The 18,444-nt window shown below is 49.7% G+C and overlaps 1 protein-coding gene across 1 annotated transcript in view; it reads right to left on the bottom strand.

Annotated features, from left to right (window-relative positions):
• wdr44 (WD repeat domain 44) overlaps positions 1-17,693 on the bottom strand; it is a 116,118-nt gene extending 98,425 nt beyond the window's left edge. Inside the window, exons 1-2 of the mRNA XM_070883157.1 lie at positions 17,475-17,693; positions 606-636 (exon numbers count right to left, since the gene is read on the bottom strand). Coding sequence (XP_070739258.1) covers positions 606-636; positions 17,475-17,551 — 108 coding nt within the window. The 5' untranslated portion in view covers positions 17,552-17,693. The remainder of the gene's footprint in view (positions 1-605; positions 637-17,474) is intronic.
• Positions 17,694-18,444: the final 751 nt, after the last annotated feature.

Here is an 18,444-nt window from a genome sequence, read left to right on the forward strand (position 1 = left end):
GAAAGGGATAGACAAGATAGAGGCAGAGTTTCCACTGGTCGGGGAGACTAGAACTCGGGGGCACAGCCTCAAAATACGGGGGAGCCATATTAAAACCGAGTTGAGAAGGAATTTCTTCTCCCAGAGGATTGTGAATCTGTGGAATTCTCTGCCCAAGGAAGCAGTTGAGGCTAGCTCATTGAATGTATTCAGATCACAGATAGATAGATTTGTCACCAATAAGGGATTTAAGGGTTATGGGGAGCGGGCAGGTAAGTGGAGCTGAGTTCACGGTCAGATCAGCCATGATCTTTTTGAATGGTGGAGCAGGCTCGAAGGGCTAGATGGCCGACTCCTGTTCCTAATTCTTATGTTCTTATGTTCAGTGGAATAGTACCATTAATCCCAGGTCAGGTTCTACGTAGCATTACAGTAACAGACATTGTATTTAGAACACAAACTCAATTAGACAGCAATGTAAAACTGCATATCAACTATACCATATAACCAGAGGTTTGCTATTCCGCACCAAGGTTGGCATATGGGAGGGTACTAGAAATGTAATCTTCCCACCCTACCAGAAGGACTATTGTATCTTGATAACTTCGCAGATCTACAGTACATACCTTAGTGGAGATAATGATCTTGGTTGGTGACCTAAGGGGGAAAAGAGAAACACGTTATTCTGGTAGTGTAATGATCATGAGGCATTTTACTACTTTTGAAATAAAACATTTTTTATACTTCAGCTAATGGTAATATTATCTAATAATATCATATCGCTTTGAACCTACAAAACAGACAGAATACTTTTGGTAAAGAAATTTGCGTTTTCACAACTGTTGCAGCAGGAATCATGCCTGCTAAAAAAATTGGAGCTGCCATCTGTGAAATTGACAAGAATGGTTTGCAAATAGCATATTAATTTCACAAATTGCAAGGCAGCTGAATTATTGAAAGCTATCAAATGAGAAGTTAGAAAATAATTGCAGCATTAGCTGAGTATGGATGCACATCAATGCATCGATTCAAGTTATGTACTGATTCAGTTGCAATTAGCAAAAGGTACACAAGTCACATTGTAAAATTGACAGGATCTTTAATGACTTATAGCAGACCAAATGATCCTTTGCTAGCCTTGGTCACAAAGAAAATGATCGAATTCAGAAAGGTAACATTGAGAGGCGCCATTCAGTCCATTTAGCTCATGCTTCCTTAAAAAGCTACAGTCATTCCCAACACAACATTCAACTGCTTTTTAAATGATTGCCACCACTACCCTTCCCAGAAGATCATTCTTGGTATTGACACCTCACAGTGGGCTTTAAGTTGCGGTTTACCACTTTGTACTGAACTTGTGGTTTACGAGCTTGTACTGAAGTCCACTTTTCTTGTAATTGCAGTTTCATTTGAAATTGCTTTAGATTAACCTCTTCTGTTCCACATATTATCTTTATGCCTCAAGGTCGCCATCATTTCTCACTCACCAAGGCTGAAGAATCTGAGTTTTTCTGATCTTCATTCTTAACTCAGTCCTGATTCTAGAAATTAGCCTTGTGGCTCTCCTCTATGCCAATTCTGGGTGTGGAGGTTTCCCTTGTGCTTTGATCAATACGCAGCCAGACCAGACTGAGCACTATGCAGCTTTGCAGTGGCCTCAGACCTGTATTCTACTGATTCGACAATAAAGCTTTGTTGATCACTTGCACTGCAATAGCTGGACCTATCAGTTTTGAATCTACTGTTTCCAGATATTTTAGCCTTTCACCCAATTAGTTCCGTATCACTAATATGTTTCCAATTTTCCTTCTAATGTGCAATACTTAACACTTATTTGTTCTGAATTTCATCTGCCCTAGATTTGTTCTCTTTCAAATTTGATCTCTGTCCTTCTGTCACTGCCTTGCTGCTTGACGAGACTTAGCTACTGCCCACCCTCACCCCCTCAACTTCCCCAAGTTTAGTATAAACAGTGAACCTGATCAATTAACAGTGCATTTCTGAATCCAGGTCACTTATGGAGATTATAAAGGGAAGGACAGTGAAGACCCATCACTGGGCACATGTTCCCAACCAGACATTTCCTGGTTTCTGCTCCATCAGCCAATTTCTTATTTATCTTCATGGTTTACCTATAGGTTAAAAAGGATACTCAATGTCTTAAGCTTACATTGATGCTTTACTTTAGCACTTTTGAGGAAGAAAATCCCAATTTCATGTCTAACAGCATTTGGTGACGAAAAAACAGAATATACTGAAAATACACTATAGATACATCAGCATCTGAGAAAACACAGATGACCATTCTAGGTAGTTACCCATGAGATTTAGGTAGAACATTAGCTTTTCAGATGCTGATGAAATTGGTTTTAATTTCCTATATTGTGTTTTTATTTTAGATTTCCAGTATTTGCAGTTTTTCTTTTTTTGGCAGCTAAGTTACAGGTAGTCTTTTGATACAAAGGGTTGGATGTGTGTTTTGCATTCAGTCGTCACTGTGTCAGGTCACTGCACCTTCCCTCACCACAGTTCCACACAGGCTCTGGCTCGAGCTCGAGCATTGAAGTCCCTCAGATCTTTAGATGTGCTTGGCTCTGGTAGTAGAGGGCACTCTGGGAGATACTCCATTGTTAAGATGTTGTTTCTGGCTCCCATCTATTCCTCAGCTTTGATGACATGATTTTTGTAGCTGAGGGCAAATCTAATGCTATGCATTTATTGGCTTAGAGTTGTGTGCCAGTCTTCTCCCATACCACCAGACATCCAAGTTCTCTGTTTGCATCTCTATGCTTGATATGAAAAGCACTGGTGTTTTTTCAGGGTTGGCCCGCAGAAGATTGATTAGCTTAGATAGTGCATCGCCAAGGGACTTCTCCACTTTATCAAAAGATTGGTTCTGAGATGCTATGCACAGATCATTGGCAAAGAGGAAACTTCTCGTGTGTGGATGGATAGGCTGGCCATTGGTATAGATTTTAAACAGCAAGGGTGCAAGAACACAATCTTGAGGTAACCCATTCTTCAGTCTGTGGCATCTGCTTTGCTTGCTGCTAAGGTCAACAAAGAAACGTCTGTTGGCAAGCATTTTGTATATTAGCTCAGTCAATCTAGCATCTTGTTATGTGGAATACCTTCTGCACAAGAATCCGATGACTGACCATGTCATATGCATAAATTCACAATGGATGCACCTATTAGCCCAATCTCAGCTATCCTCAATAAATTGGGTGAAATTTAGAAGCTGACTTGTGCAGGATTTTCCTGACCAGAATCCTGCTTGTTCAGGTTTAAGACATTCATCTACAAAAGGGGGCATTCAGTTCATTGAGCTTAGCTTCAAATAGTGTGTTGAATAGGTTTTTACCATACAGGTTATGATAATTACCAAAGAGTACATCAGAACTAACATTTGTTAAAATCAGTTCTCTAATGGCTTGAGGCCTTTTAGAGTTCAAAACTCCCAACATATATTTTTGCATCAATTTGAGCACATAAAACTCTAGGTCTCCTCAGAATTGAACACAAGGCACCTATTTGAATTTTATTCAATAAACATGATCCACAGATACTTGAAGTAACAAGCACAAACACGGTTACCAGTGAAAGCAGTTGAACAATGGCATCATCATAGGCAGTCCCTTGAAATCGAGGAAGACTTGTTTCTATTCTAAAGGTGAGTGCTCAGCTGACTGAACAGTCCAATTCAGGAATTAGTCTGTCACAGGTGGGACAGACAGTGGTTGAAGTAAAGGGTGGGTGGGGAGTCTGGTTTGCCGCATGCTTCTTCCACTGCCTGCGCTTGTTTTCCGCATGCTCTCGGCGACGAGACTCGCGGTGCTCAGCGCCCTCCTGGATGCTCTACCTCCATTTAGGGCGATCTTTGGCCAGGGATGCCCAGGTGCTAGTGGGGATGTTGCACTTTATCAGGGAGGCTTTGAGGGTGTCCTTGAAATGTTTCCTCTACCTGCCGTGTAGGAGTTCCGAGTAGAGCGCTTGCTTTGCGAGTCTCATGTCAGGCATGCGGACGATGTGGCCTGCCCAACGGAGCTGGTCGGTTGTGGTCAGTGCTTCAATGCTGGGGAAGCCTATTATCAGCAAGGGCATAGACGACAAGGTTCAATACCGCTTCCAGTGGGCCAGCGCAGCCTTCAGAAGAGAGTGTTCAAAGATCAGGCCCTTAAATCTGGCACTAAGCTTTTGGTCTACAGGGCTGTAGTGATATCCGCCCTTCTGTATGGCTCAGAGACGTGGACCATATACAGTAGACACCTCAAATCGCTGGAGAAATATCAACGAAGGCTCCACAAGATCCTGCAAATCCCCAGGGAAGACAGGCACACTATTAGTGCTCTTGACCAGGCCAACATCCCCAGCATTGAAGCTTGTTTAAAGAGGTAGGTTTTAAGGAGCACTTAAAAGGAGGAAAGAGAGGCAGAGAGGCAGAGAGGTAGGCCCCAAGTTTCCACACGCGGCAAAACAGGCGACCCTCCGAGCTGGGCGCCCGTTTTCTCGTGCCGAAAACGCCGCCTCTAAAAAAAAAACGTGCTATTCTCGAGCGCTTTGCAGCTCGATGGCTGCTTGGCGCGACGCCCAGGGGGCGGAGCCTACCACTCGCACCTATTTTGTAAGTAGGAGGGGGCGGGTACAATTTAAATGAGTTTTTTTTCGTGCCGGCAACCCTGCGCGTGCGCGCATGCGCAGTCTGAAGGAAACACTGGCACTCGGCCATTTTAAAAAGTGCTGCAGAAAAAGTGAAAATTTGTTTATTGAACCCTTGCAAAGGCTTGTATTTTAATTTTCTTGATACTTCTGTGTGTGAGGGTGAGGGAGTGCATTCTGTAATTAAAGATAGACTGTGATAAACGGGACACATGCACTTGTTTGAGACTATTCAAATTCTTTGTAGCTGTTCAATTTTTAACATTTTTTAATAAAACCACATTGCCCTTGCATGATCAGCACTGAGGCTTCTTGCAGCTTTCTCCCCCTGCCGTCCGTCGGGCCCGACGGCAAATGGCTGCCTCAAGTAATGGGGCTTCCTTCAGCCTTCTCCCTGCCTCCCCCCCACCTGCCGTCGGGAACGGCTGCCTCAAGTAATGAGGCTTCCTGCAGCCTTCTCCCCGCCGTCAGTCGGTCCTGACGGCAAACCGCTGCCTGAAAGGCCTGCCTGAAGCACTTTCACACAGGTAGGAACATGGTTTATTTAATCTTTTCTTTGGTTATAAATTTTTATTCAGGTTGGATTTATTTGTATAATATTTGTATAAGTATAACTAAGGATTTATTGTAGAATGTAATGACTTCCCTTCCCCCCCCATACCTCGTTCTGGATGCCTAATTTGTAACCTGCGCCTGATTTTTTAATGTGTAGACAAGGTTTTTTCAAGCTTACAAAAATCTTCACTTGCTCCATTCTAAGTTAGTTTGGAGTACGTTTTCACTGTGGAAACTTTCAAATCAGTGGCTGGACACGCCCCCTTTTGAAAAGAAAATTCTGTTCAAAAGTGAAACTGTTCTACCTGACTAGAACTGCAGAAAACTTAAATGTGGAGAATTCCAATTTCTAAGATACTCCGTACTCCACCAGTTGCTCCTAAAAATCAGGAGCAAATCATGTGGAAACTTGGGGCCGTAGAGAGGCAGAGACATTTAGGGAGGGAGTTCCAGAGCTTAGGGCCCAAACAGCTGAAGGCACTGCCACCAATGATTGAGCAGTTATAATGAGGGATGTTCAAGAGGCCAGAATTTGAGGAGCGCAGACATCTTGTGGGGTTGTAAGGTTGAAAAAGATTACAGCAATGGGGACGAGCAAAGCTATGGAGTGATTTGTAAAGGATGAGAATTTTGAAATCGAGGCATTGTTTAACCGGGAGCCAATGTAGGTCAGAAAGCACAGGGGTAATGGGTGATCGTGGCTTGGTGCGAATTAGTACACGCGCTGCTAGTTTTGGATGACCTCAAGTTTACGGAGTGTAGAAGGTGGGAGGCTGGTCAGGAGTGAGTTGTAGTCGTCAAGTCTAAAAGGTAACAAAGGCAAGCTTTGACGAAGCTTTTGGGCACCCCTCTAATCACTCCATCTTTATCTCAGCAAACTTTCTCTCTCCCCTCCCCTACCCACTTCTGTGAAGTGCTTTTTGCTGTTTTCTGTTAGAAGGTTCGATGAAAATGCAAGCAATTATTGTTGCAGTTTAAAAAGAAATTGTAGAGACCCAACCTGAACATCAATTGATCATAGAAATAACAAATTTGCCTTAAAACAGTGCCTTTCATGACCTCAGGACGTTCAAACCAAGGAAATAGGGCAGCCAATTTGCATAGAGCAAGGTTCCACAAACAGCAATGAGATATTAACGACTTGCAGGAAGGGACTGTGTGTAACGTAGCCAAGTTTGCTGACTATACAAAGATGGGAGGAAAAGCAATGTGTGAAGAGGACACAACAAATCTGCAAAGGACAGACAGGCTAAGTGAGTGGGCAAAAATTTGGCAGATGGAGTATAATGTTGGAAAGTGTGAGGTCATGCACTTTGGCTGAAAAAAAAATCAAAGAACAAATTAATATTTAAATGGAGAAAGATTGCAAAGTGCTGCAGTACAGCGGGACCTGGGGGTACTTGTGCATGAAACACAAAAGGTTAGTATGCAGGTACAGCAAGTGATCAGGAAGGCCAATACAAAGGGGATGGAGTATAAAAGCAGTGAAGTCTTGCTACAGCTGTGCAGGGTATTGGTGAGGTCAGACCTGGAATATTGCATGCAGTTTTGGTTTCCATATTTTCAAAAGGATATACTTGCTTTGGAGGCAGTTCAGAGAAGGTTCACTACGGAGATGAGGGGGTTGACTTATGAGGAAAAGTTGAGTAGGTTGGGCCTCTACTTATTGGAATTAAGTAGAATGAGAGGTGATCTTATCGAAACGTATGATGATGATGAGGGGGCTTGACAAGGTGGATGCCGAGAGGATGTTTCCACTGATGGGGGAGACTAGAACTAGAGGGTATCATCTGAGAATATGGAGCTGCCCATTTAAAACTGATGGGGGGGGGGGGGCGGAAGGGGGGAAGAGAGAGAGAGAGAGAGAGAGAGAGAGAGAGAGAGAGAGAGAGAGAGACAGACAGACAGGGGGGGGGGGAAAGAGAGAGAGAGAGAGAGAGAGAGAGAGAGAGAGAGAGAGAGAGAGAGAGAGAGAGAAAGAGAGAAAGAGAGAAAGAAAGAGAGAAAGAGAGAAAGAGAGAAAGAGAGAAAGAGAGAGAGAGAGAGAAGAGGAGAGACGGGGGGGGGCAGGAGAGATAGAGAGAGAGAGACACTGGGGGGGGGTGGGAGAGAGAGAGACGGGGGGTGGGAGAGAGAGAGACAGAGAACGGGGGGGGGGGGGGGGGGAGGAGGGGATGAGAGACCGGGGGGTGGTGGGGGGGTGAGGAGGAGAGACCAGGGGGGTAGGGGGGAGGAGGAGAGAACGGGGGGGGGTAAGGGGGGAGGAGGAGAGACGGGGGGGGGGGGGGGGAGAAAGGAGAGACAGGGGGTGGGGGGGGGGGGGGAAGAGAGAGAGAGAGAGAGAGAGAGAGAGAGAGAGAGAGAGAGAGAGAGAGAGAGAGAGAGAGTGTGTGTTCTGGGGGGGGGGGGGGAAGAGAGAGAGAGAGAGAGAGAGAGACTCGGGGGGGGAGACAGAGAGAGAGAGACTGGAGGCGGGGGGGAGGGGGGAGAGAGAGAGAGAGAGACGGGGGGGGGGGGGGAAGAGAGAGATGGGTGGCGCTGAGAATGTGGGAAAATGTACAGAGACAGTGAAGTTGAGAATGTGGAAAAATGTATAGAGACAGTGAATTGAACAAAGGATTCATGGAAGAATAGCCTCAAGAATGTCAGGCTGCAAATGTTACAACATTGGCACAAATAACAGACTGGCTCAAGGTCTTGCTAGTCACACCAGTAAATTTGAAACAATAACAAGGGTGAGAAAGGCTCTTTGTGTAAAAACAGTTGAACAATTGCTGCTGCACATAACTACGTGCCCATACTTAATTGGGCCAGGAAGGCCAGATGTTGGCACATGAGTGGACAAAGGGAAGGAGGGATCATAAGAGGATAGGGTGAACTGAATATCACTCAAATTGTATCATGCACTAAAAATGTATAACCATTGCGCCCCTACATTGTAACGGGACTTGTCCGTGGGGAGTGAGTGCACTCAAAAGGGAGAGCATTCCTTCGTTCTGATAAGTCCCGGCCGGTGAAACAATTAATAAAGTGTGCTTTGTTATAAGCGGCTACGGTGTTCGACTCAGTGAATTCGCTGAACTAGATTGAGGGAAAAGAATCCGTATTAACATTTGGTGTCAGAAGTGGGATCTCAACAGACGACTGCCGAAAGCTTGCGAATTAAGAGCCAGACTAGCCTTGGACGAGACGGGAGGAAAGTGGCCACTGGAGTGAGTATACTTTAAATACCACTCCAGTTTCCTTCGGTTTCAAAAGTCTGAGGAAAGTTTGGCCACTCGCTGGTTCTCAGGTAGCGTCTGAACGAGATCCAGGACAATCTGGCGAATACCTTCTAAACTTAGAATCGGGAAGGATAGGGAAAACGCGCGGCGACGCGGAAGGATAGGTAAGGCTTAGAATAGGTAAATCTGGAACCTAGAACAAATTAAGTAAGGCTTATCACGCGGCGACGCAAACAGGAAAACCGCGTGGCAACGCGGAGGGATAGACAATCGCGCGGCGACGCGGAGGTTAGGGAGTTAGGTAAATTAAGCCGCGGGGCAACACGGGACTGTACAAATTTAAAATTGTACTTATTCCAGGTACGGCGTCGATCTTGTATATCACTTGGTCTGCCAAGGCTCCGGGTAAGATAACTTAAACCACCGCGGGGCGACACGGGGACAATCGGGACTAATTAGGACCCTGATCCAACGCGGGACAATGCGAGAAATCGGGATTAATTAGGACATCCTACGCGGGGCGACGCGAGGATGGGTAATCATTTAGATAAAACTACGAATACCGGTAGTCCACTACAAAAGTTGTGTGTGGAATTCCCTGAAAGATCATGGATCCAAAAATAGAGCCGGCCAAAAAAAAATTAATAGGAAAGAAGAGAGACTTTTGTGAACATCTGTTTTAAATGAGAAGTGCTTGTGTGATTTTGACTGTGGATATGAAAGCCTGTTTGGGAAACCCGGGAGTTGTGGTTTGTTTTAGCTCCACCCACTTTTTCAAACAGAGTGAAAGTTTTTTTTTTAAACCCTTCGTAGTGTTGCCCTGTATGTGGGAAGTTTAAGAGTGTGAACCTTATTAAATTACATTTTAAGTTAGAAACACAGGTGTGGATATATTCGGATGATAAGTTACGGAGCTAGGAAATGCACAAAGGATAGGTTTGTTGAGTAAAAGATAAAAAATACATGGTCCCGGTGGGTGAAAAAAAAAGAATTTATTTGACACGCTCACTTACTTGTCGAAAGAAAACATGCAATGATTGATTACATTGGGTTGAAAGACATAAATTTAGTCTCGGAATGAGATAAAGAATGCCTTTTAAAAAGCTTCTAAGCTCAAAAAAAAAGTTTTAAATAAAGATTGAAATTACAAAGTTTGAATTGGGATTTTGAGATATTCAGAGAAGGCACAGCAATATACTGAGGTGGATTCAAAAAAAAAATAATATTAAATCTGCGAAGGTGTAAAAGGGACTTTTTGAGATGTTAGAAACAGCGGGCTTTGGCAGTTTAGAAGAGACAGTGTAACACGACCTTGAGGCTGGAACAATTGAGATAACGAAAAGCAGCCCTCTTCTCAGCCTACGTGCTAGACTCCCCTCTAGTTATGGAAGACGGAAAAAAAATGCAACCTTGAATTTAAATTTTAAATTAACAAATTTACCGAGACCCGAGCCCTCTGTGTAAAATACAAAACCTAATTTGAAGAAAGGAGATCTTAAAAAAAAAAGACGTAACGTACTAAATAGGTGCTGAAAGAAAAAAAAATGTTCTGAGATTTTAAATTATGAGAAAGTTCCACTGCAGTTTGAAAAGATGCATCACTTCTGTCGAGTTGGGAGGAAAACACTACTAAATCAGGACTCTCACTAACAGAAGGAGGACATGTTAAAACCGTAGAAGTCTTAAAGAAAGAGTGCGTGCACGTAAAATGTACTAAGAGTTCCAATGGGACCTCTGAGAAAGGCATTGACTGACTACGTAGTCAAATGGTTGGCTTTGCATTGACCGAGGCTGATGACAAAATTGAATTTCAGTAAACAAATAGCTATTAAAAATGTGTGGTCTCGTTTTAAATCAATTTTTTTTTTTTAAATCTTTGGCAAGTACTTGAATTAGAAGTTTAAAAAAATTGGAGTTTAATCTAAAATGCTGCCTTTCCTGATGAGAAGACTTTTATTATGATGGCTTTACCAATGATTTCTGCTGTTTAACGGATTCCTAATTTCTAAGCAAGTTTTGAAGGCACAAAGACTTTTTTTTCCAGATGATTACATGAAGTCACGTAATGACATCAGGTCTTCTTACAAACCGGTCAAGGAGTTAACCTTTCCATTGACAGCCGTTTTATACTGAACATTATTAATTTGGATTTCTTAATAGAATAAAGACTCACCTGACAGATAAAGGAAATGGTGGAATAGTCAGAATTAAAAACAGAACTAGCTTATGTAATAATACTTGCCTGATATAAGAAATAGATACTCAAACAAAAACAAATTGAAGAGTTAAAAGGCTAAGATAAATAAGCTGAAAGAGATTTAAAAAACGGAACCAGACAGATAGATAGTACAGTACACAGCCATAGCACCATCACCTGTGGCAAAAGAACCAATGTACCCCACGGTGGGGAATCCACAAACCCAACTTAACCCTGACCTCCGATTTCACGGAGTGACCTCGACATGCATGGATAAAAGATGAGTCAGACTAAAAATCCTGCAAAGGATAAGTTAGCCTCGGAAAAACCAATGCCAACCATCCAAGATGTCATTAAAGCACAGGAGGATGCTCCTGAAAAAGATAAACTGTTGTGGAAAGATTATGGATGTACTTATGACAATGTTTCTAAACTCTGGACCACTCCCGCGGAACAGCCTTGCATGTCTGACGAGTTGGCCCTATGGGTTATTGAATGTATGTACTTTGCTACTCATTGTGGAGCAAGGACAACAAGTGACACGCTATTGGCCACTTGGTGGCACCCTCGACTCCAGGCGCTGGCCCAGAACATCAGTAGTCGCTGCCTTGTTTGCCAACAGCATAATCCAGGGAAGGGAGTCCGCTGCGATTGGGGTAAGATGTCCCTACCAGAAGGTCCCTTTGAGACCTTGCAGTTGGACTACATTGAGTTGCAAAGAGTTCAGTGTTACAAATATGTGTTAGTAATAGTAGATGTGTTTAGCAAATGGATCGAAGCCTACCCTACCCTGGACAATAAGGCTCAAACTGTTGTTAAGGTGTTAATGAGGGAAATTGTTCCTAGATATGGTATCCCAGCTCGACTGAGTTCCGATAATGGCCCTCACTTTATTGGCCAAGTTAACAAAGAATTCTGTTCCCACATGCGCATTAACCAGCAGCTGCATTGTGCCTACCGACCCCAAGCTGCGGGACTAGTTGAACGTGCTAATCAAACTCTTAAAACCAAGCTTGCAAAACTGGTAGCATCAACCGGACTCAATTGGCTCAAACTCCTTCCCATAGCCCTATTCCAGATCCGAACTACTCCCACCGGTTAGGCTAGACTGACCCCCGCTGAGGTCATTTATGGTAGGCCCCTTAGGACCCCCTGGAATCAGAATGTCCCCTCCACTGTTCAATTCCACCACATGACTGAGGAAATGACCACCTATGTTCTTTCTCTGACTCAGGCTCTGCGAATAGCCCACAACCAGGTTCGAGATGCTCACCTCGACCTCCCAGTTTTACCCGAATCGTCCCTCGTGGCACCAGGGAAGTATGTCCTGATTAAGAAATGGATTCGGAAGGGATTAGAGCCACGATGGGAGGGGCCTTTTCAGGTGTTACTTACTACCCCTACTGCAGCTAAGGTTGAGGGGAGAAGTGCCTGGGTTCACCTGCACCACTGCAAGCTCACCACCCTCTAACGAACCTATTTTACTGGTTATTCTAACTCCTGTTTCTGTTCCAGACTTCCTTTTCTCCATAGCTGAATAAGGTCCTTCCTAGGAGCGTTCTGACTAACCGAGTGGGTCCCGAGGAGAACAGTTTGAACTCCTACTCGTAGTGATAGACAACCAGCTACTCCGACGGTGACCTGGGAAGAGAGGCGAGAAAACCGAACTCTTTGAATCAGCAAAATATTCGGACTATTTATCCTTGTCCATAGAGACGCTACAAGAAACATTTTGTTCCGAGTAATAAGATGAAACTGTGTCTGTGTGCCACAGTCTGTATAGTAGCGTTGGTGTACGACAGGTGCGGCACATGGGAGGGGAGACTGAAGCGAGAGCTCCATGTAAACACCTTTTTGTATATGTCTTATGTTTATGCGCGAAATGGGAACTTTTCTAGATGCTGGGTGTGCCCACATATCCCTATACAGTCCAAAGGGGGAGTTCCTTTGCGCCCTGTTCCACTGACCCTAACTGAGACTGTCAAGTGGCTTCTGAGCCAGACTAGCATGAGAGGAGGGGGGCCAATGCAAATACGAAAGATGAAAGGCGGGTCAAGAAAGGGATCACGGAGGGCAGGAGGAGCATCATACCGTTACCGTGTGGATAACCACGGGGACGTCACCAAGTGGGAGAGTGCTGGGTACCCCATTAGTCAAACGTTCCAGGGATGGTACCAACCACCCTATGACCGTAAAAAGGAACCCCCATTCTAAGTCCTGACCAATACCTCGGGGATCGGGAGACCAACCTGGAACATATGTTTAACCCGAAATGACACCAGTAGCAAGGGACATATCATAGGGTACAGCGATTGCCCACACAGCCTCAACATCACAACAGGTGCACGAGTCACTATCCTCTCTCACCTTCTGAATAAAACAGGTGGAGGTCTGTGGGCCCAGTCTTGGGACCCCAACACAATATATAAGGCGGCAGCGTATAACGGCACGTATCTTGTGTGCGGGCATAGGGCATATCCCTGGTTGCCTAGGCGATGGACAGGGTCCTATTTGGGATATGTGGTGCCATTTGTGCGGCAAACACTTACCCTGGCGGAAGCACATGCCTCCAGCCGACACAGGCGAGCCCTCACCCCCGCCGAAAGGTTCTTTGGGGTCATGATGTTCCCATTCGGGATAGGACGCACTATGGATGAAGTACAGAACCTAGAGAGGGTATTGGAACAGATAGCTAACTATACTGCTGAAGCTCTGGAGGACATCACGGCCGAAATGGTAGCAATACGGACTGTAGCATTACAAAACCGAATGGCCCTCGATTATCTGTTAGCTGAGAAAGGGGGAATGTGTGCCCTGATAGTGCAACATTCAGATCCTTACATTCCCGATATTTCAGAAAACATAACCAATCTCGCTGATCACTTAAGGGAGGTAAAGAAGTTATCCACGCCAGCAGGAGGATCTAGCTGGTTTGATTGGCTATTAGGTGCATCCTGGGGATCCTATCTAATGCATGGGGCAATAATTCTCATCGTAGTAATAATTACCTGTTGCTTGATTGTTGGCTGCTTTAACCTTTGTTGTAAAGTCATGATGGCAAGGTTAGCAAACCCTCTTGTGGTCATGGGCTCCCGGGTTATGGTCCAGCAAACTAAAGACCTACTCGACAAGGGGGGATGAGGAAAGAGTGCGAATGGCTGAATGCGATACTTCTAAATAATCCTAAAGGTTATCATGGAATGATAAAAGGGGGGAAAAGAGAATGTGGGAAAATGTACAGAGACAGTGAAGTTGAGAATGTGGGAAAATGTATAGAGACAGTGAATTGAACAAAGGATTCATGGAAGAACAGCCTTAAGAATGTCAGACTGCAAATGTTACAACATTGGCACAAATAACAGACTGGCTCAAGGTCTTGCTACTCACACCAGTAAATTTGAAACAATAACAAGGGTGAGAAAGGCTCTTTGTGTAAAAACGGGTGAGAAAGGCTCTTTGTGTAAAAACAGTTGAACAATTGCTGCTCCACATAAATACGTGCCCATACCTAATTGGGCCAGGAAGGCCAGATGTCGGCTAAGGAGTGGACAAAGGGAAGGAGGGATCATAAGAGGATAGGGTGAACTGAATGTCACTCAAATTGTATCATGTACTGAAAATGTATAACCGTTGCGCCCCAACATTGTAACTGGACTTGTCCGTGGGGAGTGAGTGCACTCAAAAGGGAGAGCATTCCTTCGTTCTGATAAGTCCCGGCCGGTGAAACAATTAATAAAGTCTGCTTTGTTATAAGCGGCTACTGTGATCAACTCAGTGAATTCGCTGAACCAGATTGAGGGAAAAGAATCCCTATTAACAGGGCGGGGGCGGCGGGGGAAAAGAGCGAGGCCGGGGGGGATGGGGGAAAAGAGCGAGGCGGGGGGGGTGGGGGAAAAGAGCGAGGCGGGGGGGGTGGGGGAAAAGAGCGAGGCGGGGGGGGTGGGGGAAAAGAGCGAGGCGGGCGGGGGGGGGTGGGGGAAAAGAGCGAGGCGGGCGGGGGGGGTGGGGGAAAAGAGCGAGGCGGGCGGGGGGGGTGGGGGAAAAGAGCGAGGCGGGCGGGGGGGGTGGGGGAAAAGAGCGAGGCAGGCGGGCGGGGGGGGGGTGGGGGAAAAGAGCGAGGCGGGCGGGGGGGGTGGGGGAAAAGAGCGAGGCGGGCGGGGGGGGTGGGGGAAAAGAGCGAGGCGGGCGGGGGGGGTGGGGGAAAAGAGCGAGGCGGGCGGGGGGGGTGGGGGAAAAGAGCGAGGCGGGCGGGGGGGGTGGGGGAAAAGAGCGAGGCGGGCGGGGGGGGTGGGGGAAAAGAGCGAGGCGGGCGGGGGGGGTGGGGGAAAAGAGCGAGGCGGGCGGGGGGGGTGGGGGAAAAGAGCGAGGCGGGCGGGGGGGGTGGGGGAAAAGAGCGAGGCGGGGGGGGGTGGGGGAAAAGAGCGAGGCGGGGGGGGGTGGGGGAAAAGAGCGAGGCGGGGGGGGTGGGGGAAAAGAGCGAGGCGGGGGGGGTGGGGGAAAAGAGCGAGGCGGGGGGGGTGGGGGAAAAGAGCGAGGCGGGGGGGGTGGGGGAAAAGAGCGAGGCGGGGGGGGTGGGGGAAAAGAGCGAGGCGGGGGGGGTGGGGGAAAAGAGCGAGGCGGGGGGGTGGGGGAAAAGAGCGAGGCGGGGGGGGTGGGGGAAAAGAGCGAGGCGGGGGGGGTGGGGGAAAAGAGCGAGGCGGGGGGGGTGGGGGAAAAGAGCGAGGCGGGGGGGTGGGGGGAAAAGAGCGAGGCGGACGGGTGGGGGGAAAAGAGCGAGACGGGGGGGGTGGGGAAAAGAGCGAGACGGGGGGGGTGGGGGAAAGAGCGAGGCGGGGGGGGTGGGGGAAAGAAGGGGGGGGGGGTGGGGGAAAGAAGGGGGGGGGGGGTGGGGGAAAGAAGGGGGGGGGGGGTGGGGGAAAGAAGGGGGGGGGGTGGGGGAAGAAAGAGACGGGGGGGGGAAGAAAGAGACGGGGGGGGGAAGAAAGAGACGGGGGGGGGAAGAAAGAGACGGGGGGGGGAAGAAAGAGACGGGGGGGGGAAGAAAGAGACGGGGGGGGGAAGAAAGAGACGGGGGGGGGAAGAAAGAGACGGGGGGGGGAAGAAAGAGACGGGGGGGGGAAGAAAGAGACGGGGGGGGGAAGAAAGAGACGGGGGGGGGAAGAAAGAGACGGGGGGGGGGAAGAAAGAGACGGGGGGGGGAAGAAAGAGACGGGGGGGGGAAGAAAGAGACGGGGGGGGGAAGAAAGAGACGGGGGGGGGAAGAAAGAGACGGGGGGGGGAAGAAAGAGACGGGGGGGGGAAGAAAGAGACGGGGGGGGGAAGAAAGAGACGGGGGGGGGAAGAAAGAGACGGGGGGGGGAAGAAAGAGACGGGGGGGGGAAGAAAGAGACGGGGGGGGGAAGAAAGAGACGGGGGGGGGAAGAAAGAGACGGGGGGGGGAAGAAAGAGACGGGGGGGGGAAGAAAGAGACGGGGGGGGGAAGAAAGAGACGGGGGGGGGAAGAAAGAGACGGGGGGGGGAAGAAAGAGACGGGGGGGGGAAGAAAGAGACGGGGGGGGGAAGAAAGAGACGGGGGGGGGAAGAAAGAGACGGGGGGGGGAAGAAAGAGACGGGGGGGGGAAGAAAGAGACGGGGGGGGGAAGAAAGAGACGGGGGGGGGAAGAAAGAGACGGGGGGGGGAAGAAAGAGACGGGGGGGGGAAGAAAGAGACGGGGGGGGGAAGAAAGAGACGGGGGGGGGGAAGAAAGAGACGGGGGGGGGAAGAAAGAGACCGGGGGGGGGGGGGGGAAGAAAGAGACCGGGGGGGGGGGGGGAAGAAAGAGACCGGGGGGGGGGGGGAAGAAAGAGACCGGGGGGGGGGGGGAAGAAAGAGACCGGGGGGGGGGGGGAAGAAAGAGACCGGGGGGGGGGGGAAGAAAGAGACCGGGGGGGGGGGGAAGAAAGAGACCGGGGGGGGGGGGGGGGGGGGAAGAAAGAAACCGGGGGGGGGGGGGGGAAGAAAGAGACCGGGGGGGGGGGGGGGGGAAGAAAGAGACCGGGGGGGGGGGGGAAGAAAGAGACCGGGGGGGGGGGGGGGGGGGGAAGAAAGAGACCGGGGGGGGGGGGGGGGGGAAGAAAGAGACCGGGGGGGGGGGGGGGGGGAAGAAAGAGACCGGGGGGGGGGGGGGGAAGAAAGAGACCGGGGGGGGGGGGGGAAGAAAGAGACCGGGGGGGGGGGGGGGGGAAGAAAGAGACCGGGGGGGGGGGGGGGAAGAAAGAGACCGGGGGGGGGGGGGGGGGGGGAGAAAGAGACCGGGGGGGGGGGGGAGAAAGAGACCGGAGGGGGGGGGGGGGAAGAAAGAGACCGGGGGGGGGGGGGGGGAGAAAGAGACCGGGGGGGGGGGGGGGAAGAAAGAGACCGGGGGGGGGGGGAAGAAAGAGACGGGGGGGGGGGGGGAAGAAAGAGACCGGAGGGGGGGGGGGAAGAAAGAGACCGGGGGGGGGGGGGGGGAAGAAAGAGACCGGGGGGGGGGGGGGGGAAGAAAGAGACCGGGGGGGGGGGGGGGAAGAAAGAGACCGGGGGGGGGGGGGGGAAGAAAGAGACCGGGGGGGGGGGGGGAAGAAAGAGACGGGGGGGGGGGGAAGAAAGAGACAGGGGGGGGGGAAAGAAAGAGACGGGGGGGGGGAAGAAAGAGACGGGGGGGGGGGGGAAGAAAGAGACGGGGGGGGGGGGGAAGAAAGAGACGGGGGCGGGGGTAAATAGAGAGAGAGACGGGAGAAGGAGACGGGGGAAGACCCGCCGGCCGTCTGTGCGCGGTGACGGCACGGCGCGGCCCGGCCGCACAGCCACAGCCACAGCCTCGGGAACGCTCGGTACTTACGCGGCCGGCGATAATACCAGGTTGACATCCTCCGCCGCATCGTAGAACTCTTCGGCGTCACTGGTGTCGGACGCCATTTACCTGAGGAGGAAGGCAGGTGGGCGGAAGCGCCAGCCTTCGCCGCTCGCTTTGGAAGGCTGGACCCAGCTGTCCAGGGCTCGAGAGCTGGGAGCGCGCTCCCTGCTCTCCCCCGCCAGCGCAGCCGCTCCAACTGCCAGCCGCTGACTCAGCGGGGGCGCGCACACAGCCACCCCAGCTGCTGGGCGCTGACTCGGGGGGCGCGCACGCAGCCGCTCCAACTGCCGGACGCTTACTGGGGGCGCGCACGCAACCGCTCCAACTGCCAACTGTTGACTCAGGGGGGCGCGCGTGCGCAGCCGCACGCGAAGGCCGCACTGACGTCCTACGGGGAATGGGCCCGGGCTCAGCTTCTCCCTCCCGCTCATTGGCCGAAGCCCGCTCTAGCCGTGTTCCCGCCCTCCCCCAGCGCGCACCTGGATCCAGGTGTGAATGTCGGGGAGTTGCCTGTGTTGTGAAGGCATGTGGGCCAACGGCCAAAATTGGTCCTTGGGTTGGGGGCTGGCTCCACAGTTCTGAAAACAATTGGGTTTTCTCACAAATCATAGAATCATCGACATTTACAGCACGGAAGGAGGCCATTTCGGCCCATTGTGTTCGCGCCGGCCGACCAGTAGCTATCCAGCCTCATCTCACTTTACAGCTCTCGGTCTGTAGCCCTGTAGGTTACGGCACTTCAAATGCACATCCAAGTATTTTTTAAATGTGGTGAGGGTTTCTGCCTCTACCACCCTTTCAGGCAGTGAGTTCCAGACCCCCACTACCCCCTGGTGAAGTAATTTCCCCTCAAATTCCCTCTAATCTTTCTACTAATTACTTTAAATCTATGCCTCCTGGTTATTGACCCCACTGCTAAGGGAAATAGGTCTTTTCTATCCACCCTATCCAGGCC

The sequence above is a fragment of the Pristiophorus japonicus genome, chromosome 6 (genome assembly GCF_044704955.1).
Source record: "Pristiophorus japonicus isolate sPriJap1 chromosome 6, sPriJap1.hap1, whole genome shotgun sequence".
Lineage (NCBI taxonomy): Eukaryota > Metazoa > Chordata > Chondrichthyes > Pristiophoridae > Pristiophorus > Pristiophorus japonicus.